The following is a 25,328-nucleotide window of genomic DNA, read 5'->3' as shown; positions in this document are numbered from 1 at the left end:
CAGTCTAAGGGTCAAATCCAACATAAGATCTACTTAGAGTAGACCCACTGAAATAAATGGACCTAAATTACTGTAAGTAGGACTTACATTGAGTTTTACCCTAAAGACCCACATGTGCACTGGGGCTATGGAGGGCTGCAGCCCAACTTGATGGTACACAGTAGCATTCAATGAGCACAAGGGATTGCAGTCCAAAGGGGTATATTTAGAACCTCTCTGGGTATACAAGGGTTTCTTTGGGTTCAGTGCCAAATATGCCAATTTTCCACCCCCTACATGCAAATAGACCCGACCTTCCCCAGGCATTTGCCTTCATGAAAAAAAGTTGAATCTGCCAATCACAAATATATCTGTCAGATACCTGGAATCCTAGCAACGTATTTCCAGCCACCATGAATACAATCATTATTGTTGGCCATAGCTGTGATAGCGATTCACATGCTGAATTTTTCCCATGCAAATGCATAGTCAGGACAGGCAACAAAGCTCACGTGTAGACACAATTTATTATCTGAACCAGTCCTGGTTGTCCTTAGGTGAGTCACTACCTCTCCACTTCGTATTTCCTATCTGCAAAAAGGAATGATAAATAACCTACCACAAAGGGTTGCTGAGAGGATGAATACTATATAGGGTGTAAACACTGAGCAAGTTAAAACTGCTATAAAAACCTATTTTGGAAAAGAACCTGGCAACTCATATTTGCCTTAGAAGCCTAAGAACCAGAGTCTAAGAACCAAAGAATCCATTCAGAAATAACATGGTACAGTCCTCTAGGGACTATATCATTTCAGGCTGAAAGTGGGGAAACATATGCTTAGATGCATCCCCATATGGGTGGGGGGGAATGGACCTCACTGCTCCTGTACACAGAAAGCCAGCAGAAGGGAGGGGGGAACCAAAAGCAAACCTACCTGCAGCTCCAACTGAGCAGCCAGCATTGGAAGGAGAAAAAAGATATTTGTTACGAAACAGACCATAAAACAGAAGCCTTGTCTTCTGCAATGCCCTGTTTCCTGAAGGCGCTAACAGGCTCGATGCCTGATATTTCAGCATTGAGAAGCCACGTTAGTCCAACAGAAGCAAGAGGTGGCTTTTCTAACGTGGCTCAATTTATGGCTCTTTAAAACATGGTGTTTTAAAGAACCACAGGGGGTGTTGCTGTTTTTTTCCTCTGCCAGGTCTCTCTGTCATTGCTCTATAATTTCTATGCATGGCCAGACTACTGCACCATTTATGCATGAGCTTCATGCACCCACACGCAGCCCCTTCGCTCCTCCCTTCATGCAAACGGGGAGAGAAATCAGGAAAAGATGGTTTAAAGTTGGCTTCTGACGCCTTACTTGTTTGGAAGCCATTAACTATAGTTCCGAGTTTACATGTAGCAGGATGCTATTGGTAACTGTGGTTTCCTGGTTTATTTTCCCACTCAAGCAAGGGAATGAATGAAGAAGGAGCACAGGAGTTGCATGAGGATGCACAAAGCTGGTACATGCCCTTGGCTTATTAAGCCTGGATTTGATCGTGCAAACTGAGCCAATGTATAATCTAATAATTATGTTTCTGTTCAAAACACTCTAGCCCAAGTCTTCTAAAAATCACTGGATACACCCAGATTATTGACACACACACCCCTCAATCAGGGATGGGCAGCCTGTGGTCCTCCAGAAGTTTTGGACTTCAACTCCCATAATCCCTCACCATTGGCTACGCCGGCTAAAACGTCTGTAGAGCCACAAATTGTCCACCCCTGCCTTAAATGTATGCCATTGCTCCCAGTATTTGTGAAGACTAACTAACTGGTCCTATACAAAGTGTTTTACTTCTTCTAGAGCGGGCGTAGGAAATGTGGTGTTCACAGGCATTAGAGCACTTCCAGACACCTTTGTTAGCGCTCACCAAGATGCCTTACCCACCCCCCTCTTACTTTAAAAGAAAACTAAAAACCTTTCTTGGGTCACTTCAAAGCATAGTAAGGCCCTCCAGCTGCTGCCAACTTCATTCTGAGCTCAGAAATATCCTTAGGAAATGAAGATGGCAGGTGGCCGCCGGCTGATGCTTTTCTCTGTACTGCACACAGCTACCAAGAAAAAGAAGGGGGGAAAGATAAAGGGACTCCTCCTCTCACTTCCATCTGGTAAACTGAGTGGGGTAAAGAGAGCGGCATATTATTTCTAAGTTTGCAGCTCTATATAAATTTGCATATGCAAATGTTATGCAAATGGGTGCCCTCTTTTGCATGATGCCGAAGCATCCTGTTTCTGACAGGGGCCAACCACGTGGCTCTGGGAAGCCTACACGCATGCAGGGCCGGGCAAAGCTGGTAACAGGCCCGGGCCAGATGGGAAATGTAGGCCCCATTTCAAACTGCTCATTAAGTATTTTTTAATCAGTTCTAAATACATATGAACTAGAACAATTTATTAAAAAGGTAATGGCAAGCACTTTTATTCAAGATGTATAGAAGACATCACTTCCTCACATTCAGAAATGCTTTACGTGCTTTTCTTGGGGCAAATTCATCAACACCAACAGAAAAATCAAGCAACTTTGCCCAGGGGGACTTGGAATACGCCCCCTCAAAATCATTGGCCCGTGCCAACTGGCCCCACTGCTCCCCCCCTCACCTCTGCCCAGCCCTGCATGCATGGTTCTGGTCCAGTTGTGATGCAATGGAGAGCAGGGCCAGGTTTAGAAAAGCACACCTCGGCCTTCCCCTGAGTTCATTCCACCTGGGGCAGCGGAGGACAGGCAAAGGGTAGGAGAACTTTCTGCCCCCTGCATCACCCCTGTTCATCATGAAGGCCCACTATCATGGTCACGTGTGAAGCAAGAGAGCAGGGCGGTCCAGTTTCTCCATATGAGGGATTGGGCATGAAAAGGCGAGGAGGGGGGTTGGTGGAAGGCCTGGATCTTACTCCTCTGACCTGCCGATATAAGAACCAAAGTGTTTCACATACATTATTTTATTGATTTATACAAACATTTCTACCCTGTTTTCACCTCCAAAGGAAATGCTCAAAGCTGGCTCACAAAATATTTTAAAAACTCGCAAAAAAGAAAACATCATTAAAACAGCTAGATAAATCTCAAGCAAATCCACAACTAAAAGCAGAATTCAAGGAGGGAAGGGAGAGAGAAGGCAGCCCAGGGAGTCAGATACAAGACTAACAATTCATAAATTAAACAGCAACAGAATTATAGAAATTCTTAGAACAGTTTTCCAAGCTTTTAATACTCAGGGCACAGTTGTTTTTCTGGATTAGTGAGAGAGGCACACTCCAAGTTTACAAATACACAAACACACATATACACACAACCAGAAGAACAGGAAGGCAGCCTCCTCGCAGCTGCAGGAGAAATACTTATCATGAACATTTATTTCATTTCAAAATAAAGTCAACAAAAAGAAGAACATACATAATAAATCAAGATCACCAAAGAAACACAGGAATTAACTAATTATAATTATTAGTCTATAATGAATGTATTTATGGAACATCTACAGTAAAACTGCCTGAGGAGGAGCATAATAAAGAAGTAAAAATACAATTTATACAACACGAAAAAAGAAGCGTGTGCTAATGTGTTATTTTATTGTCTATGTTATCTCCTGACGGGATGGCACCAGTTTGATGGGGGCCTGGCCAGTGCTGCTCTGGTGCCCCCCCTCCCTCCCGGCTAGATCACCATCAAGAGCCAAATGCTACAGAGAACAGCAGGAGGGAAACAACTAGGGATGTGCTCCGCTTCTCCTCGAACCTGAGAAGCAGGAGCGGAGTGGGGGGCTTCGCCTACCCTTAAGGCGGAGGCGAAGAGGATTGGGGGGCCGGCGGAGCGTGGCGGAGCGGATCGAGGTGAAGGCGGATCCTTCGCCTCGATCCGGAGCTCCGCAAGAAAGGTAAGTGGGGTTTACCGGGCCATGCGGCGACAGCGGCAGGGCCCGGTAACCCCCCTCCCTCCTCTCTCTTACCTGCATCCATCCGCGGTCCCTCGGCTTCTTCAGTTGAGCCCGCGGCTCAACCAGGAAGTCTAGGCCGCTTCCTGGTTGAGCCACGGGCTCAATTGAAGAAGCCGAGGGACCGCGGACGGACGCAGGTAAGGCCCCCCTCCCCCTTGGTCTCTGCAGGTAAGGGAGAGGAGGGAGGGAGGGCTTACCTGGCGCCACTCCCCTCCACTGCGGAGCTCCGATTCAGAGCCGGAGCTCCGCGGCGAAGAGGAGGGGAGTATGGGCGGAGCGGCGTGGCGCGGGTCGATCCGAAATTTTCGGATCGGCCCGCGGGGCGGAGCGGGGAGTCCGTGCACACCCCTAGCAACAACGCACAACCCAGCACTCCAGAGAGAAGTGCTGGGACAAGGTGGTTGCAAGTGCAGCTACCTTAATTTTCCCAGAATGCATGAGGGGCCTATATTGGGGCCCTAGAGGTATTCTGGAGAAATTAAGATGGCAGCTGCCTCAGCTGGCACTTCTTCCTGGCGTGCTGGACAATTAAAAAAAAAAGACTTTTTAAAAGGAAGTCAGTACTGACAGTGGTGGACCTTAGCATTTGCCTCACCATGCCAGATGCTGAAGCTGACCCTGCTTCCTGGTCCCCCATCTTGTATTTTGTTCAGTTATTGAGGGCTCAGGACTTTTCTGGGTCTGTTTGTTTGGTAGTGAGACAAAGATACATACATTTTATTATGATCATTGATCAGCACCTTACACACACATGTACAATACTTACACACAATGTGCATAATTATACAGAAACTCAAAAAGCCCCACACAAATCTAACATGACCCCAGAGAGCCTGGTGGAATAGTATTATTGTACTAAAAAAATAAAATTGCAGCAAGCACTAGCAGCTGCACAAAATCTGGCCACCTTATCTGTAATCTGAGAGTTTTGCTCAGAAAGAAGAACACAAAGATAAAATTCATTTGATCTGCCTGGCGTTTTTTAAAAATAGATGTAATAAAAGTACAGTGAATTTCTCGATAAAAAGAACAATATAATAAAACCTGCCCAACAGTTACCACTTCCCTTCCATCATTGGGCATGCCCGTTCATGATATGGGGCCTTTCGATATCTTTCCTCTAAAAGATAAAACATTAAAGCGAGCTCCGGTAAAGACTTTTCTGAATTCGGAGATTGTTAAATTGGTCAGATAATTTGCAGGCGCGACTACATTACTCTCAGAGAGGTGATATTTTGTGACTGAACTTAAATCATTCTATAGTTCTGTATCTCATACTAGTTGTTTAATAGTTAGTTTAGCTTTAAAATATCCAAGGGCTACTGGAACAAACAATTTCTCGTTTCTATTCCAACATCAGTTTGAAACTTAAAACACTCCTCCTCCTCCTCCTCCTCCTCTTCCTCCTCCATAATATCTTACAACTGCTGAGTGTACAAAGTAATGTACAACTCATCTCCTATATTCATCCTTACAACAACTCTGTTGGGTAGGCAAGGCTAGGCTTAAGGACTACCCAACGCATTTCTTTTAGAAGATGGAATGTGACCTTTCATGTTCCTGGGATCTGACTCCAGCTCTTTGGAGGAGGAGGAGGCCACTGACTTAGAGGAATAAGCAAAGGGTGAGAGGAAATAGCCCATGATGATCCTTGCCACCTCTGTAGCCTGAGGAGGCCGTGTTGCCACCCTCTGACAACTCTAGCCCTGAAGCTTGAATAGGGCCACCATCTCCTCTATGCCATAGCACTCTACGTCGGCTGAAACGGGCAAGCCCCCTTTAACAAGAAGGGCTTCTCCCATCAGGGGAGCAGAGGAAACCACCCAGACTTAGCTGCAAATGCGGTTGCTGAAGCAACATTTGAAATTTGCTCCCATTTGAGCCACACAGAGAGCTAGTCCATGCTGAACACCTCACCTGTAGGAATTGGAACCAGAACCACAGCCATGACCACCCAAGGCAGACTAGAACCCACTGTCTACCAGAGGCAACACCTGGAGAAGAAAGGACCTGTTTTCCAAGCCATAAATCCAACATCCTCGCCACAGGCCTCCCACACTGGCCTCTTATACATCCATCACTATGAGTCTGCTCAAAAAGCCTTTGCGACTCACTAACAAGTTAATGGGTGCTAACAAAAATGACAGCTTGTGGATAGGAAGCAGAGCAAGCATTGAACAAAAACATATAATCAAATGCAAGGCATTAAAAAGCCTCAGTTCAGAGATTCTAGCAACAGGATCCGGTCACATCCAACTCTTCGCACCAGTCTGGGAGCTTACTGAGGAAGGAGCTATTTGCCCGCTGGCCAAACTGCTGCAGTGCTACCACGGCAGATGGTGACAGAATGACATTGCAAGCAGAGATGCTGCAGGGCCAACCATGGTTCACCTCATCCCATAAACTGACTGAACCTGGCCTGGTGCTCCGGCCCGAGCAACGTGCTCCTCAGGCACAAACTGAACTGCTTGAGGATTACTCACCCCTCTAGGTTTGTCTGCCCACCTTGACCCCTGCAGGACTAAGTACGTAAGAAAAGGCCTGCTGGGTCAGTTCAAAGGTCTGTCCAGTCCAGCCTTCCGCAACATGGTGCCCTCCATATATGCTGGATTACAACCAAGAGAGGTTCGCTTGACGCCTACAGTGTACGCCTTTCGTCGCCAGCTGAAGACCTTTTTATTTTCTCAGTATTTTAACACTTAACTTAAATTTAAACGTTGCCGTTTTAATTCCATATTTTAACCTATATCAATATTTGCTGTGTGGTTTTAATCCTGGTTGTGCTTTTTATATTGTATTTTGTATTCGTGTATTTAAATTGTTGGTTGTTTTTATGCTCTTTATGGCTTTGATTTTTGTAAACCGCCCAGAGAGCTTCAGCTATTGGGCAGTATAAAAATGTAATAAACCTCCCTAACCCCTGACCTTGGAACATTGGGTCAGATGCTTCTGTGAAGCTGTACAATAGAGACTTGTGAACATGGAGGGTCCATAGAGCCATCCTGGCTACTGATAGACAAATCCATGGAGGACGAGAGTTCTAAGCCCTTTTAAACGTGTGGCCATCACCACAGCTCAAGGCAGCAAATTCCATATGTTATTTACAGATTGTGTGAGGAGGCATTTTCGTCCGCCTGTCCTGCACCTGCTGCCCTCAATTTCATTGCGTGCAACTGAGTATTATGAGAGAGGGAGAAAACATTCTCTCTGCAATATCGTTCTCCACACCACTCATGATTTATCATGTTGGCCGGGGAAGGCAATGGCAAACCACCCCACTATATAAGGCCTGCCAAGAAAATGTCAGCGAAAGCTGGCATCCCTCCAAGAGTCAGTAATGACTCAGTGCTTGCACGAGAGGTTCCTTTCCTTTTCCTTTCCTGTTTGACAACTTCTTTTCCTAAACAAAACAGACATTATCATTATAATAATAATAATAATAATAATAATAATAATAATAATAATTTGTATCCCGCCTTTTGCCCAATACTGGGCCTCAAGGCAGTGAAGTCCTGCAGAATGTTCTCACAGAACATGAGGCATATAATATATCACCCAGCCTTGAATATTCAGATTCTTCTCACAACATAGAATCCATCCGAAGCAATGCATTTCCGGTTCCAGTCTGTTCTTGCTTCACCTCATTCCACAGTGTTTTAAAATAATTCAGTGAGAGAAAATGGGTGATTATATATAGATATATATTAAAAAAATACAGTTTCATATGTGAGAAAAGTCTTGAAGATCATTATATAATTAAAAACGATTTGATTTGTGTTGCGGCCCCTGCATTTGGGAAGGTGAAAATCCTTCACCCAATGGGACGTGGTGAAAGTTTTACTCAATCTGCCACCATGTCTGTGGAGTTACTTCTTTAATGCCACGGGCTTCATCCTGGTGTAATTAATTTAAATCTTGCTCAAACTCCTTCAAGGCAGCCACAGACTTTGTAAAGAAATAATAATAAAAAAAATCCTCCCACACTACAAATGAATGCAGGCCTGACCTGTTTGCAGCTGTTTCCTTTTGTAATCTAAATCGTACACATAGAAAAGGGGGACGTGGAGAGAGCGAGAGAAATAAAAGATATTAAGCTACATAAACTGATCTCCCAACTGAACGGCTTGGAGGATTACTTGTCTGAATAATTTCCCTCTTACACTTGATAGAAGAGCACCATGCAGCTGCCAAAAAACAGGTTCAAAGTGTTTGTTCTTGGTATGCAGAGTTCTCAACGTTGCCTTTAATCTCACAGAAGAAGAGGGAGGGCTGCAGCCCTGAGAAAGAATTTTTATCATTAAAAATAATCTTTGCCGTAGGAGAAAAAATGGATAGGAGCCAAGGTCACGGTGCCTGTTTGGCAGTGTCTCCTAACGCCAAGAGATCTGTGACACACACGCAGATGGTGCTGCAAGCCTGGCCATTAGTGCACACCACCTCATCCGGCTGTTCAAAGCACTCCCTCCTGCCAGCCTGGATGGCCTGTGTTTCCAGGAAAGACTCATCAAGCATCATGAATCTAATCAGCTCCAATCGGTGCCCAGTTCCCCCTGGCAGTGGAAGAGGCACCGAGCAATTTGTGTGAAGTTTGTCTTTTCACAGCAATGGGATGTGCTCAGCCTGAAATGCCAGGCGGGACGTTGAAGAGATTGACACCAATTTAAGGTAAAAGGTCAGCAGTAACTAGCAGGCAAATCAAGCCTCCACAAAGCAGCGAAGGCCTCTTTATGAGGAGTCTGTCTTCTTGTTACAAGCAAAGAGAGACGCTCAGCCTGAAATGTCGGATGTAGGAAGTTTGGAAACCGACACCGGTTTCAGGTAAAAAAAAAAAAGGTCAGCAGTAACTAACAGGCAAAGGCTTGTACTGGAAAAAGGCATGTGAAAAGGATCAGGGCTTTTGTGCGTATTTTACAACAATCCAGACCTCCCTAGTTTAGCACCAAGGGAACTCTAATTACAGTATGTGCCCAGCATAAAGTATGCAACTTAAGTACACGTGTATGTTTCATTTGGCAAAGTTTATTTGTTTACAAGATACGGATTCTTGTATAATTGGGACTATTTTGGCAAGGTGAGAACAGGCAAAAGAATGAAAGGGATGGGGAGAAAAGGGATAGAGATTTGGGCAAAGAAAGGCAGGCAGGCAGGCAGGCATGGAAGTTATGGGAGGAACTGATGTCTCACCTCCTGACTGCAAGGTCAACCCACTTCTGCCCTCTGGTGTCTGAGCTCGTGCCCAAACTCCCTGCTACTCTCCACTTTATAAAGTGAAACAAGAGTCCTTGAGGCTCACTCCTAAGTATGTTTAGACAGAAAAAAAGTCCTACAACTCCCAGCATTGTTGGGACTTGTAAGACTTATAAGACTACCAACATTTTTAGTTGTGCTGTTTCTGAGAGAGAAGCGCAACATACATACATACATACACATACACACACATACACACACACACACACACACACAAAATAAGAAAGCCAAGATTTCCAGACGATGGAAATAAAATTACGAGAAACATTTCGCCGGCAAAAGTTTTGCAGGCTTTTGCAATTTTGCAAATGTTTTGCGTATTTCCTTGACGCCACTCCCTAACTTCTTTCCCATTTGCCGAGTGGATCGTTTTAGCGATAGGTGGCTGAATCAAAAATATTAAAAGCACAGGAGCAGAGGCAGGCAAGACGGTGACAACCCTTAACTGCACATCAACCAACAAGCGAGGCATGAAGGCAGCTGCTGCCAGCTGCCCGTGTCCTTCACTTACCCGGATGCGCTTGGCTCGCCGCATGTCATCTGCTGTCATCATGCTCTGGGTAGCCACCACAGTCTGCTCGTGCGGCTGGAGCTGCAACGGGTGGCTCTCAGGCTGCTGATCCAACGGGGACGGCGTCTCTGGTGGCACCGGCGTCTGTTCCTGTTGGTCCAGTCCATTCAGCGTGGTTTGCCCAGCCTCCTCAAACTGCCCCTTGTTGGAGAAATGCAGCAAGTCCTGAAATCCCAAATGAAATAGGCAGCGTCTGAGTAGCTCTTGCTTAGCACCTCTTCATTTTATTGCTATGTTGTTTAGCTTGTTATGTTTTAATACTGTATTCATAACTGGATTTTTTTTAATAAAAAATAAAAAATAGAATACCACCTTGGAATTCAAGGTTTTTTTTTGCATGGGGTGGGGGGATGAAGGTGCGATTTAGAAATGTTTTAAGTAAACAGATAAAATAAAATTATGCACACAGTCCATTGGATTAGTAGAACAGACTGGCAACAGATAGTTTTATTTTTAAAAAATAATGATCATTAACATGGTGAAACTCAGATTGTGTTGGATTTGAGGCATGTACGCATGGGGTCGTTTCATACCAGAAGAAGTGGTGGGATTTTTCAACATTGTCCCTCCTTGTCCTGTTAAATTCTCTCAACATCTATACCTGCGTCTCTTCTGCACATTTTCCTCCATTTTCACTGGTTACTTCCAAGCGCATGAATTTAGGAGGGCGGCCCGGTCGCCTGCCTGGTCCAAACCTTCGCTTTCCTCGCCCGCGACCTCTGCCTCTTGCTCTGCAAAATGTACAGTGGATTAGAGGAAGGGGATGTGTATTCCTCTCAGCCTTTCTGAACGTTTAACTGGTTCAGTCAATATAGAAAAAGCCTAAGCCAGAGGTAGAGAACTGTGCTCCTCTAGATGTTGTTGGACTCCAACTCCCATGAGTTAGCATGGACGGTGGCCAGGATGATGGGAGTTGAGATCCAACAACATCAGCAGGGTCACAGGTGCCCATCCATGGTCTAAACGATAAAACTTGGCAACCGCTTGACAGCAAAGAGCAGAGCTTCATCAGCTTCCAAAGAAAACTATTCCTTTGGTGATAGAAGTAGGGGAAGATCTTGCATGGAGGGTCCATCAGTCCAGCATCCAGTTGCTTCTAGGAAACCTACAAGCAGGGCATGGAGACAAGACTCCCTCTTGAATTGTTTGTTCCCTGCATCCAATATTCGGAGATGTACTGATTCTGGAACATGGTCCGGATGGTTGATATGACAGTCTAGATGTTCAAAACACCTGCCATGCATGGTGACACTGGTCAACATATCAAACTCCAGGATGGTCCCTGAGCCTCTCAGGAGGCAATAATCCCCAAACTATCTCCCCAGTCTCTTACTGGCATGGATAACTTCTCAAATGAAGACAGGCTTATCCACATCTGCCTCAAATTCTCCCAATGCCAGCTGAACCCATGAGCTGTTTTGCATGGGGGGGATCCAAAGGTGGTGGACTTGAGCAAATGGCGTAAGACTGAAAGGAAGATAAGAAGAGAAAAACACCCCCTGCTGCCTAAAACACTCAAATACCTGCAGCCAAGTGGTGGGGCTTCATTCCAGGAGGCAACTGGAAGCCATAGCCCAATGCAGTTAACTGGCTCTGAGGGACCTGGTCTGCTAGATATCACCCTGACCTCTCAAACTACCCCCTCTTCTGAGTGGTATTTGTCAGACACCTGAACACTGGAGATTGTGACACACCACCTATAATAGAAAATAGTTTCTGTACACTCTTCCTGGGAAATCTCTCTCTCTCTCTCTCTCTCTCTCTCCCCCTCCCCCTGCTCTCAAACAGGAATCTGCAGGGAACAACTCAAGTAAGTAAGTGGTGGGATTTGGAAAGCTCAGATTCTGCATACTAACAAATACCTGCTGAAGAAGTCCAGCTTCTCATCATGGGAATTGAGATGTTGCTGGAGCTGTTCCGAGCTCATGAACCGTCGGTTGCACTCGTAACACGGCCAGTTTTTTTCTTGCTCTCGGAGAACTGCATTTTCAAGTAAGACCATTTGATAACGAAACTTCAGACACCACATAGCTTTTCAGGTTTCTGCTAAACACTCCCCCACCCCATACTTTCAGTGGGTTGCACTTCCGTAATTGAGATTGGGGTGGCTAAGGAACACATTCTACACATCTTTTGCTTACAGGCTATATTTTATCCTTCTTTACAGTGGGTCAGTTTCAGAAGGATAAAGAGGGTAATATGCAGAAAGGGGGAAAAGATGCAGAAAAAGTTATAAAATGTTTACATCCCCCATCTAACAAAAACACTCAGCTGCTCAGTAGATTAAAGGACAGAGCCTTTCTAGTTACTGTTGTAACTTAATTTATTTTCGCATAAACTCACTCAGTTTGTGTATTTTAATCTAAATTCATTATTTCATTTTTTGCACATCATGGACTTTTGGGTTAGGACAGGACATTAAGGGAAATCAACGTGCAGGTAACTGAGAGACAGTAAGAGTGATATAGGTAAGAAAATATGCCTGGAAGCTAAGAGGAGGAACCAGAAAATCTTGAAGTTTTCACCCAGTATTCACCCTGGCTACTGCAGTTTGGGAGATATATGGGGTACAGCCCACTGAATACTGTTGAAGCACAAATTGCTAGAAATACATGGTAAATGCATATAAATGTGTATGGTGGATTACGCCCAGGGTCAGCACATTTTCAAACATATCTCAGTCATGAGAACTAGTCACTTGCATGTTTGTTTAAAGCAAGTGGACATGCTCAAGAATGAGAATTCTGTGCCACAGCTGATCACAGAAAACGAAGAACACAGTCTATAGATCAGGCTGGATTTCTAAGGTTTACTATCCATCAGAATCTTTTAGCAAAGCAACTACAATCTATATTCGTTTTTCCAGCAATTTGTGTGTGGGTAAGGAATCAGGATGACAGTGGCTGTACACCATCCATCATAATGGTGGGAACTCAGAGGGCAATAATAATAATAATAATAATAATAATAATAATAATAATAATAATAATAATTCTTGCCTGCCTCTCCATTTTGATCGAGGCGGGGGACAACAATAAACGATGATTTGGGTACTTCAGTTGCATGCCACATTTGTCAACTACAGCTATTACCGAGTACGTCACAAAAAGGGAGTCTCTACTAACTTAGGGTGACCATATGAAAAGGAGGGCAGGGCTCCTGTATCTTTAACAGTTGTATTGAAAAGGGAATTTCAGCAGGTGTCATTTGTATGCATGTCGCACCTGGTGAAATTTCCTCTTCATCACAACAGTTAAAGCTGCAGGTGCCCTGCCCTCTTTTGTATCTCGTCACTCTAGTATAGCTGCTGCACTTTAACTATTGTGATGTAGAGGAAATTTCACCAGGTTCCCCATATATACAAATGACACCTGCTGAAATTCCCTTGTCTATGCAACTGTTAAAGATACAGGAGCCCTGTCCTCCTTATCATATGGTCACCCTATACTAACTTATTATTATTATTGTTATTATTATTTGTATCCCGCCTTTTGCCCAATGCTGGGCCTCAAGGCGGCCTTACAAAGTTTAAAACATACATTGGGGGGGGGGGGAACAAAACCATAAATGTTTAAAATACACAACAAAATTATAAGACATTAACATAGATGGAGGGCCAGATTATTCTCCAAAGGCCTGCTGGAACAAAAAAGTTTTAGCCTGCTTCCGAAAGCCCATCAAGGAGGGAGCCAGCCTAGCTTCCCCGGGAAGAGAGTTCCAGAGCACTGGAGCAGCCACCGAGGAGGCCCTCTCCCATGTTCCCACCAAGCGCGCCTGTGAAGATGGTGGGACTGGAAGAAGGGCTTCTCCAGAAGATCTTAAAGCACGGGCAGGCTCATAAGGGAGAATACGGTCTTTCAAATAACCTGGATCTGAGCCATATAGGGCTTTATAGATCATAACCAGCACTTTGAATTGTGCCCGGAAACAGACTGGAAGCCAGTGGAGCTGTTTTAACAGGGGAGTTGTGTACATACAGCACTATTGTGCAGAAATGTATTTAACTACAAAGCTTGACAATACAGCCTTAACATAGATCAAATTATTATTTGAGTCTAGCTGCAAGTATACATGCCCAATTGCATCAGCTTTTAGTATTAGAATATAATCTCATTTTAAACTTCCATAGAAAAAATAAGAGGGTAATACCTTTCCTTTCTTCCTCTGATACATCATGGATCTTCTGATTGACAAATTCTGCATATGAGGCAGCATACCACACCTGCAACAGACACACAAGGGATTAAACAGAAATTCCCTTGAGATTTATAAAAGCTAACATATTTAACAATTTCTCTATCACATTTGAATCCTGCCTTTCCTTCAAGGCGATTGGGGCACCATTCATTTAGTTTATCTTGTTTTATCATTGCAACAACCCTGTGAGTTTATACTAAGAAATAGTGGGTTCAGACAACACAATAACCCCCACTCAAGTGTTGAGCATAGGTTGAATGCAGATTGTCATTGAACTATGGGTTGTTGTTGAAATGTAAGATATGTTGTTAACCATGAACAATCCACAGTCCAACAATAAACTATGAGTTCTCTTCATGGGTTGTTTGTGTTTAACAAACCACGGTTTGTTAGTGTGGCTGTGTTCAGACAACATGATAACCCATGTTTCAACAACGCCCCATGGTTCAACCACAGCGCACAGTCAACCCATTCTCAAATTTTGAAAGTGGGTTATCGTGTTTTCTGAACTCAGCCAACATCTGGTCCAGTTTCACTGAGAGGGCTTCATGGTTGAGCAGTGATTTAAACCCAAGTCTCGCTGCAGGAATCCACTTTAGGGTGGATTCCTGCATTGAGCAGGGGGTTGGACTAGATGGCTTTGTAGGCCCTTCTAACTCTGCTATTCTATGATTCTATGATTCTAAGGTCCAAGTCCAGCACTCTGTTCATTATACCACACTGATCTGAATCAGCAGCATCTAGCATTTTATTATTCATTTTATATATGTCTGACATGAAAGGGAATGAGATCAATTCAAGTACATATGCCTTTGTAAGCAAGTGTGAATTTCTGTCCAAGTAGCAAGAAGCCTTTTAGGTGTGTTGAGCCATGAATATTCTTAAAAGATTGTTCCTATGGGCATTTCTTTCACCTTATTTCACATGCTGCATGACAGAGAAAGTGTGGATGAGTGGCTCAATTTTCATCACACATCCTCATTCCCTGATTGCCACGGCAACGAAAAGCGTGTGTGAGGGGGCGGGGAAGCACTTTTCAAAATGTCACAGGTAATACTGGAAAAAGCAGTATTTTACATTTTGGGTTTTAGGTTTTCACACAATCTCAGATAAAACAATTTTAAAACATTTGCGGGGGGGGGAATTAAATAATACGAATAGAAATAATAGCTGTGTTTATGCAAGGATTCCAAACAAGGTAAACACAGATCCAGAACACCGGTGAGAGGAAAAGCACAGGAGGTGGTGGAAGGAGGGAGGTGTCAGGGGAAAGCTGCTGGCCCCAAATTATCCCCTTCTCCGCTGCAAAGTGCCTTCTCCCAAGGATGCTTTGCTATGGAAAAGGGTCTGTCAGGCTATGCTACGTGCAGCTGCAGCGTAATGTATAATATGGCCCAGATTATCCTGACAACAACTTGGTTGGTCAAAATAGCATCATCCCCACCATATTGTGGACTGGGAGTAGGGATGGGGATGATAGGGGATGACGCTGTATCACACACTACAGATTCCTGCTTGGCCCTGTCAAGATCTTGCACATGAGAACTGCCAGAAACAAATCAAAGTGCTTCTGATGGCCTAGAAAGCGCTGTACTGCTCAAGACCAGGCTTCTGGAAACACAGCCTTCTCTCCTATCAGCCTGCCCAGGTTTTAAGATATTTGGAGCAAGCCCTTTTCTCAGTACTGACACCTTCAGAGAAGCGCTTGGTGGCAACTTGAGAGAGGGTCTTCACAGTGGCCACTCCCAGGAGGTGGAACTTCCTGCCAAGGAAGGGAAGGTTGGATTATAAGGCTAGAAATGCCTACTAGTTCTGATGGCTATATGCTACCTCCAGTATCAAAGGCAGAAGGCCTATATACACCATTTGCTGAGGAACATGGCCAGGAGTGTGCTTTTGCACTCATGTCCTCCTGCCTGTGGGTTTCCCGTGGGCATGTGGTTGGCCCCTGTGTGAACATAATTCTGGACTAAATGGACCTTCGTCTGATCCAACATGGCCCTTCTTACGTTCTTAAGGGTTACTCTCTGTTGTTCTTCCACTGATAGGCAAAGACACTTTTATTATTTTATTTTAAAAGCAAGCTTTTAACATGTAAGCAGGCCTGTTGGGCTGGGTGCTGCTTACTGTTATTGTTGTGTTTTTAATGCATTTATTTTATTATTGTTTTAATCAAGTTTTTATTTATCTATCATTGTAAGCTACCTTGAGTGCCATTTCCTTGGTGGAAAGGTTGGGCTACAAATCAAATCAATCAATAATGCATAAAATGAGGGGTTTCGCCTTTGATTTGTCCTGGCCATTTCAAGTGCTTCCAAGATTAGGAGACGAGACAGAAGAGAAAGGGAAGGCTGCACGAAGCAGGAAAAGCCCAGATGGCAGGCACTCATCTTTTGACTGCCCTCCAGTTCTCAAGATGTAAGCTTAACATAAAAAGCTATTCTCCCAACTGTCCCTTCTAAGTTCCACTTGATTTGTTTTTAGCATGAGATAAAAATAACTTCACGATGATTGGAATCACAAGCAGAAAAAAATCAGATCATTGCACGCACAGGCCAGGTTGCAAACCTCAGAGGTACGCTGATTGAAGTAAATGGCACCTTGTTAGTTGAAAGGCCCTAGACTTGGGGAAAAACCAATCACATTCATGGGCAGGCAAAGCAAAAGTGCCACAAAGGAAAAGAGGAAGAAGGAATTAAAAGTAAACTAAGCTGCTTCAGTGAACATTCATTTTAAATCTTTTATCCTAGATGCATGATAGCCGTAGGGCCGATTGACACAGGCAATTTTACACCAGACTCATTGCACCTTCCAATTTGCTTACATGTTCAAATGGCAACAGTGGCTGAAGCAAGCAGAGAGCCAGCAGATACAAGCAAGATCAAAATCTGCTGACCCACTCCTCCTTTCACCTCAGCACAAGTGATCACATTAATGGCTAGGCTGGTATTTCCAATGGGTGGAGTTCACAATCCCAGAATGGCCTGAAAGTAGGGGTGTGCACGGACCCCCCACTCCGCTTCACTTTAAGATCCGCCATTTTCGGATCGGCCCGCTCAGCCCCGCCCCCACTCCGCCTGTGCCCACTCCGCTCCGCTCGGAGCTCCGGATCCGGATCGGAGCTCCGGTCCCCCCCCATGGGGGGGGTTACCGGGCCCTGCCGCCATCGCCGCCCATGCGGCGACAGCGGCAGAGCCCGGTAAGGAGGAGGGGGGCCGTACCTGCCTCCGTCCGTGGTCCGTCGCCGTCTTCAATTGAGCCCGTGGTTCCACCAGGAAGTCTGGGCCGCACGGCCCAGACATCCTGCTGGAACCACGGGCTCAATTGGAGACACTGACGGACCGCGGACGGAGGCAGGTAAGGGAGAGGAGGGCGGGGGGCGTTACCGGGCCCTGCTGCTGTCGCCGCATGGGCGACAGCAACAGCGGCAGGGCCCGGTAAACCCCACTTACCTTTCCGGCGGAGCTCCGGATCGAGGCGAAGGATCCGCCTTCACCTCGATCCTCTTCGCCACGCTCCGCCGGCCCCCCAATCCTCTTCGCCTCCGCCTTAAGGGCAGGCGAAGCCCCCCGCTCCGCTACTGCTTCTCCGGTCCGATTAGAAGCGGAGCACATCCCTACCTGAAAGGGATTTTATACAGACAACAAACTGCATGACCAAGACACCCTGGAATTCCTCCATTGCAAAATCTGGGTGGTTGGGTCAGAACAAGAACCACAGGAACAGTGATTGAATAAACCAAGCCCTGAGTATCATTCAGACAATCACTGTATGGACTGATACAGATATACCATACGTTTTTAGTAAAACAGACGGTATATAAATATTAATAACAGTAATAAACTAGTTAGTAATAACTTCATGTTCATATGGTTCTGCCTCCCCACCACACTCCGCCCTGCCTGCTCCATAACATTCCCTCCCCCAATCCCTTCCTGATTAAAACAAACCATGAATGAAGTCATTATCTGAACTGTGGTTGCAAACCATAATAGGGATGAGCGAATCAGTAAAACCCAAATTTGCTGAAATTCTCCAATTTGAGTCCGTATCACATTGCAAGCTTTGTTTTTTCTCTTTCTTTTTGCATGAAAATCCATCCATATTTTCATGTATATTTTTCCAAATGTACACATCAATTATGCACATCTTGGAAATGTACATATTCTTCTCGCATTGATTAAAGCGTATTTGTGTGCATTTTTCAAAAGTACACCTGCTGTTGAACAAAAGGAAATATACGGACTTTGACAGCAGATTATGTCCGAGTCCGTGATCAAACTGGAAGATGCAAACTAGGCAATTCCTGATCAAAGATGAACTGAAACGAATTTTTCATACATCCCTAGCCATGAGAGACACAACAGAGCCTGCAAAAATAAATGTGTGCCCTTAACTACCTGCCACACTGAATAAAACTGGCCCCCACTGATTAACCAACAAAGCTTTAGATGATCAATCTACTAATTACAACTTGCAGCCTTAGTTCAACAAAATTAATAAAATAAACTCGGTCTCCTGGAGGACAGGTTTGCTCAGTAGATGCACACAATAAACTATCACAGCATCCGAAACAGGCAGAGGACCAGGCCAGCTAAAAGGTACAGTAAAACCAGAGACGAGTACTTTTATTCCATGCCATGTATAGTCCATAAAGAAATAGGACATGTTTTTAAAGAAGAGAGGACAGGATGTGCCATAGGAAATGGAACCATGCAGGTGGTTCTTCACTGCCTTCACTGAGGAGCCTCTGCAAGCTAGCAACTCAAGGCTTTTTATAGTGCTATCAACCCCTTTCACCAAAGCATAGTGAACTGATAAAGAGACTTTCTACCAGGCTGGGAAGCTTGAAAAAAAAAAATCAACCCGTTTTCACTTTGCAAAAAGGAGGTATATAATGAAGACTGCCCCATACCTTTAGTTCCTGTTTGGGCTCAACGTTTTTAATTGTAGTGTAATAAATATGATGGCCATATTGGTAGGCTACTAGGTTCTGCTCCAGGTGATTCTGGGCTGGGCGTACAAACATCATCCAATTACAAAGAGCCTCACTGGATAGCTCAAACCAGAGATCCTCCTGTAAGTCCCGGTCTTTCCTGTCACCTTTGTCCAGGGACACCTAAGGCAAAATTAAATATATATGCACAAAGCAGATCAGTGTGATGTGTCTAGTAATAAAGAAACAGTTTTTATTTTATCATAAATTTTATTTTACTTTTTATTCTCCCAACATTTTAACAATCTATAAATTTTAAATAACATGGTTTTAAATTTGTAATTTTGCATTGCTGCTGTTTTATCTGGTTGAGCTTTTATATTGTATTTTATATTATGGTTTTATACTGTTGTATACTGTTGTTTTATACTTTGAATGGTTTTAATTTTTGTGAACCGCCCAGAGAGCTCCGGCTATTGGGCGGTATAGAAATGTAATAAATAAATAAATAAATAAATAAATTGTGATAATTAGGAAAAATGTGGAGAAAACAGAGCATGAAGCTGCTGAACACTGAAAAATGTGACACCAATCCTTTTTGGCTTGCATCATAAACTATAAACAATGATGATCTCACATGTGATATCCTACAAGGATTGGATGTACCTATTTTATTTATTTATTTATTTATTTATTTATTTATTTATTACATTTTTATACCGCCCAATAGCCCAAGCTCTCTGGGCGGTTCACAAAAATTAAAACCACAATAAAACAACCAACAGGTTAAGATCTATAAAATGTATAGAGTCCTGAGTAGGACAGCTAAAGGTAGTTTTTGTGTACCCCTATACTTTGTCTGTCCAACCTAAGATTTCTGAGACCTGTTTTAGAAAAGCTGCAGCAAGTCAGTCTAATTTAGAGTCAAGACATTCTTAAACTAGGCAGGGACCAAAGAATGGGACCAAACATCACCTGAAAAAAAAATCAACATAAACATGTCTGAAATAATGAAGGAAACTGCTTATCAGCTAGTGTTCTCAGAGCATCACCTTGTGTTGATGCAACTCCTACAACTCCTATCAGCCCCAATGATGAAGGATGATTGGCGATGTAAGCCAAAACATCTGGAGGGCCCAGCTGCCTTCAAGGTAGTACAACACTTTTTGTTGTTTCTGGTCATTATGTCCCCTCCTGCGTAACGAATGCAAAGATGCTTTTGAGATTTCATGGTTTATGTGCACCTTGGCCCTTTCTACACCTAAGGGTTACCCCAGGGAAATGAAGAGATCGTCCCTGCCTGCTCCCGGGATCCCCTGTGTGTCATTTGGATGCACAGGGATGATCCCGGGACGCTCCCAGGGTAAAAGGCAGGTGTAGAAATAGCCCTTGTCTCTTATATGTTTGCACTAAATGCATATAGATGTGAGGCTATGTTTCGATTTCTTGTGGGCACACAGAATTCCTTTCAGAGAAATTACTGTACAGAACAAAATGTGTTTCTCACAACATGTAGGCTGCATAGGATATAGGTGGTGCACTCTTACTTTGAGATGGATATAGCAGTCTTTAAGTTCTGATTGCCTAACCAGGGGTCCTTCCACAGGGCCAAACTGGGTGCGCTTGGGAATTCGTCGTTTGGAGAACACGCCTCCCAGGAATCGGTCTATGTAAAGCACTAAGGGGAGGCTGGCTCTTGCTCTTGTCAGCACTGGCCGGTTTGGGATTGGGTGCAAGGGTCCGTGTTTGGGGCAAACCGAGGCATGTGCATTATTGCACTCTTCACACCCTGAAAGGCATAGATAGAAAGGAAAGAGATTCATGACACAACCCCACATTCATTCATACAAGAAAAACAAGTCGCAGAAAGCAGCAAAGCTAAACCAAATATTTGCAACCCATGTCCCCCACATATAGAATAGCTACATGTTCTGTTTTCTAAAGCAAGGATGGACACAAGGTAGCTCTCCAGATGTTTGGGGACTTTAACTCCCAGAAGCCCAGGCCACCATGGCCAATCCTCAGGAATGCTGGGAGTTGGTCCAAAACATCAGATCTACTTTCTTCTCACCTCTGTTTTAAAGGACATCCATTATTTGAGAGGATTACCCCTTGCAGCAGAACATCACAATCTCATGGGCTATGAAGGACTGTCCCTTTGTTTAAATCAATCTAATTCAAAAGCACTTGGATCAGTGGGGCAGGGAAGATGGAGACTGACTTTCTCTTCTCCATCTTCCCATGTCCATTACTGAGGAACTTGGCAATTTATTTTTAACGGAGCCACCTTGCCCCAAAGAGCTCCTGATTTGGGAAGGAATGGGGAGCAGCTCAGATGCCCAAGCCCATTTGCATTTTTCCCCTCTGCCTCTAGTGCTGCGGAGGAAGCATCCCCTTATGCCAGCACTGGTAGCTTTGTGCTGGATCCTGTGCAGTGCAGCACTGCCTTGAACCAGTAGGAGCAGTTGACTGAGCTTGTCCCTGGTGCAATCTCTAGCTCTGTGGTAGCAATTTCATCACTCCCCGTGCTGCATCTTGGATGTTTATTCTCTGGTGAGAGACCGAAGCCAATTCTATAGCAGATCCCAGAAGAGTACAATTCAAATCAAGTGATTTAGGATCCATTCAAAAATTGCAGTGGTAAACCAACACAAAAGAGAATAGGCCAAGACAAAAATGAACAACTTCCTCGTGTGCTTACACAGGTCATTGGGGTCAAAGGGGCGGGGTGGATCTGGGTCCCATTCTTCCATGTCTGTATCTTCCCCCTCCTCCTCCTCCTCCTCCTCTTCTTCATCCTCTTCATCATCCTCATCATCCTCATCCTCATCGTTTTCCTCTTTTGCTTCCATACTACCCATTGGGTTGTGCAAAGGTTCTAGAGGACCAGGATCATCCACGGCCTCCATAGGAGGCAAAACCTGGCTGTGCACTGGTATTGACACCTGAAAAAAAGTTTCAGAACAATGTGATGTTACTCAGAACAGCCAACCAGAAAAGAATAATGATCATATCCTGCTAACTATCTGATGCAAGATGCTTGATTCTTTTCCCTATTCCTTTTGTTTTAATTCGTAAAACCAACTAGGTATGTGCACTGGATTAACTTTATTTATTTCTAATTGTAAATTTATTCTCCTTTATGAGCCTGCCCGTGCTTTGAGATCTTCTGGAGAAGCCCTTCTTTCAGTCCCACCTTCTTCACAGGTGTGCTTGGTGGGAACATGGGAGAAGAGGGCCTTCTCGGTGGCTGCTCCGGTGCTCTGGAACTCTCTTCCTGGGGAAGCTAGACTGGCTCCCTCCTTGATGGGCTTTCGGAAGCAGGCTAAAACTTGTTTGTTCCAGCAGGCCTTTGGAGAGTAATTTGGTCCTCCATCTATGTTAATGACTTGTAATTTTGTTGTGTATTTTAAACATTGTGGGGTTTTTTGTTTTCATTTCTTTTCCTAGGTTTTACAACGTATGTTTTCAACTTTGTAAGACTGCCTTGAGGCCCAGTATTGGGCAAAAGGCAGGATACAAATAAATATAATAATAATAATAATAATAATAATAATAATAATAATAATAATATCTGAATCCTCTACTGCCGGCTTGGAATGTTGAAAGGGTTTGGCAGGAGCTCTGGGCTGTAATCTGACTATTGTATATCACCAACCACACTGCCACTTTTCTGGCCACACGTGGGCTCACATCTCATCTACTTCACTCTCCACATTGATCAACTCAAGTGCATGAGAAAATATCCACCAACTATAAGGTAACATGTAAGAAGATTGAGGATGCACAGAGTGTCAAACTTGGCTTGGGGGAAGGTGGGATCAAATCCTTATATGCATCTCAGCCTCAGTTTCCTTCTTTGTAAAGTGAGTACAGATCAGGGGCTGCCTTTACAGGGCCAATGTATAACTTAACTTAGCATGCTGAATACTGTGAAAGTATTCAGCATGCTAATAGTAAGACGGAGACCAGCAAAAAGAATGCATTTAATCCGCAAGCCTTTGAATCTTCATAAAGGCTCTTGGCAAGTCAACATCCCGCTTTTCTTATTCTGTCTTGAAGTGAAGCCACCCTGGGTCTCCATTTTCTGCTTTAATTAGTTTGACATTAAAATGTGCCCTTAAAACGATGCTGCCTATAATTTTCTCACTTGATGAAAGCAAGAGAAAACAACACCCAACGCACTTAAAGCATAGAGTTCGGTTAAGAAACCAGCTAATTAAAATCTAAAACCTTAATAACAAAAAAGCAACCTCATCACCGCTCAGGGGCAACGAGTGCTCTAATTTTAAGGAACATTATATTTTATTTTCTACGAAGAGAAGACTTAAATGCCCACAGTGCACTGCAGAGCAGGCAGAAGTCAGTACAATGTGGGCGAAAACTGCCCTAAGACAGCCTAAAAAATAGGCTATCAAAAACTAGTCACAAAGCATTACGATTATTATTTTTTTAATGAAGTTGCAGTCTTATGTATGTTTTGATGGAAAAAGGTCCTACGACTCCCAGCATTTCCCAGCCAGGAGTTGTAGGACTTTTTTCTGTCGAAACATGCATACAATAGCTTCCTAAGTCTTCTAAGTAAAATCTCAAGGAAATATTTGAACAGTGATTTAAGGCTATGTACACTCTGCATTTTTTAAAAATAATGAATCCAAATTCTGGGCCAAGGAAGCCAAAATTGTGCTTTAAAAATAATAATCACAAAATGAACAAATTATGCAAAATTCTTCAATCTAAATAAATTACTCACATCAAAGATATATGTCTTATGCTGCCTTTTCCCGCTTCTTCTAGGCCTGCTGGGAGGAGTGATACAGACCACTGAAGTCCCCACTCACTGGCTGCTAGAACTCTAGCTTCTGAGAGTTCACACAGCATTGCCACACATGTATTCAAGATTATCTTCACTGTCGACTGTAAGGGCAAGAAGCTTGTGAGCTTCTGCTGGTGTTTATAACAGATTACTGAGATGCTAAATATTGCACAAAATAAGAGAATTCTACAAGGGCGTCGTATGACTACAAACGCACACCCTCCTGGGCACAATCCACTCTCAACGTTTTTTTAAAACTACATTCTGGGCAACTTTGAAGGTTCCACTGAAGATTATTTGAGGTTCCTCAATAAGAAGGTCAGTAATAGCAGGCAAGCATTTTGAAATGTAGCTTGGCTATCACTGCCAATCCAGCCCCAGCTCCTGTATTGCCGCAGGGAAATGTTGGGTATGTTCTAGGGTGGGGATGGACTGGCAGATCTCCGGGTGGCTTATGGTAGATCAACAAAGGATTTCTGACTCTGGATGGTTTAACTGCCTCCAGTATCAGAGGCAGTATGCCTAACGTACAACAGTTGCTGGGAAACATGAGTGGGAAGGTGCTGTTGGACTCATGTCCTGCTTATGAGTGGCTGGTTGGCCACTGTGTGAACTTAGTGCTGGACTAGATGGACCCTTCGACTGATCCAGCATGGCACTTATGTTCTTACGTGCGCAAACAATAATTCTAATAAATTCTACAAAAACCAACAGCAATGAAAAAGAAGAAAAGAAAATACTGCTAAGGTGCAAGCCTATGAGTTTGTGCCCTAATTCAGAGGCTTATGATCACCCTATGAAGAGCAGGAGGAGCAGCAAAGGCGTAGATGCTATTTAGGAGCCACGGGATTGCTCCCTTAGTATGTTACAACAAAACCTATGCAGGCCTGCTCAGAAGTAAGCCCCACTGAGTCCAATCGGACTTACTTCGTAGTAAGAGTGTATAAGTGCTGTGGCATTTCCATAGGGTGACCATATTTTGGAAACCAAAAAGGAGGACAACATGGTCGCCCCCAAGGGGGCGTGTCCAGTACCAAGGGGGCGTGCTCACCTGAACATAGCCTTGGTCACATGTCTGATTTTACAGCACACATTTAAGACAAATCTGTTCTACATAACATCTTAATGTTAAAATCACTGAAATAAAGAACAAGTGAGAGATTCTCCTACTTTTGTAGGTTTTGTTGTACTTTGAAGCTTTTGCTATAGTCTCTGTGTTACATTCTCCCCTTCCCTCAAATATCTTTTCTGACTGTATCTTCACTCATTGAAAGCTGCTATTGTTGTTAACAGGGTTTGCTACTGGCCCCAGATCTGTTTCAAATTTGGTATGGCTAAAGCTCTACCTAAATCCTATCATGGTACAAAGTTTTATCTCTTTAACTTTAAAAATGACGATTTTAAAAATAATAATTTTAAAACCTCAATTTTAAAAAAATCCTAAAAAATCAATGGATGAACGGATCTGTTTCAAATTTGGTGTGGCTAAGGCTCTACCTAAATCCTTTCATGGTGCAAAGTTTCATCTCTTTATCTTTAAAAATGATGGTTTAAAAAATAATAATTTTAAAACCTCAATTTTTAAAAAATTCCTAAAAAA

General features: G+C 43.8%; 1 protein-coding gene across 2 annotated transcripts in view; it reads right to left on the bottom strand.

Moving 5' to 3' along the window:
- PRDM10 (PR/SET domain 10) overlaps positions 1 to 25,328 on the bottom strand; it is a 77,365-nt gene that overhangs the window by 20,189 nt on the left and 31,848 nt on the right. For both annotated transcript variants that reach the window (XM_063138959.1, XM_063138957.1), the window contains 7 exons: positions 21,614 to 21,857; positions 20,460 to 20,701; positions 18,892 to 19,095; positions 13,929 to 14,001; positions 11,642 to 11,759; positions 10,381 to 10,510; positions 9,720 to 9,944 (listed from right to left, as the gene is read on the bottom strand). In XM_063138959.1, coding sequence (XP_062995029.1) covers positions 9,720 to 9,944; positions 10,381 to 10,510; positions 11,642 to 11,759; positions 13,929 to 14,001; positions 18,892 to 19,095; positions 20,460 to 20,701; positions 21,614 to 21,857 — 1,236 coding nt within the window. The remainder of the gene's footprint in view (positions 1 to 9,719; positions 9,945 to 10,380; positions 10,511 to 11,641; positions 11,760 to 13,928; positions 14,002 to 18,891; positions 19,096 to 20,459; positions 20,702 to 21,613; positions 21,858 to 25,328) is intronic.

The sequence above is a fragment of the Elgaria multicarinata genome, chromosome 12 (genome assembly GCF_023053635.1).
Source record: "Elgaria multicarinata webbii isolate HBS135686 ecotype San Diego chromosome 12, rElgMul1.1.pri, whole genome shotgun sequence".
NCBI lineage: Eukaryota > Metazoa > Chordata > Lepidosauria > Squamata > Anguidae > Elgaria > Elgaria multicarinata.
The sequence above is the reverse complement of the archived record's forward strand: the minus strand, read 5'-3'. Positions and strand labels throughout refer to the sequence as shown.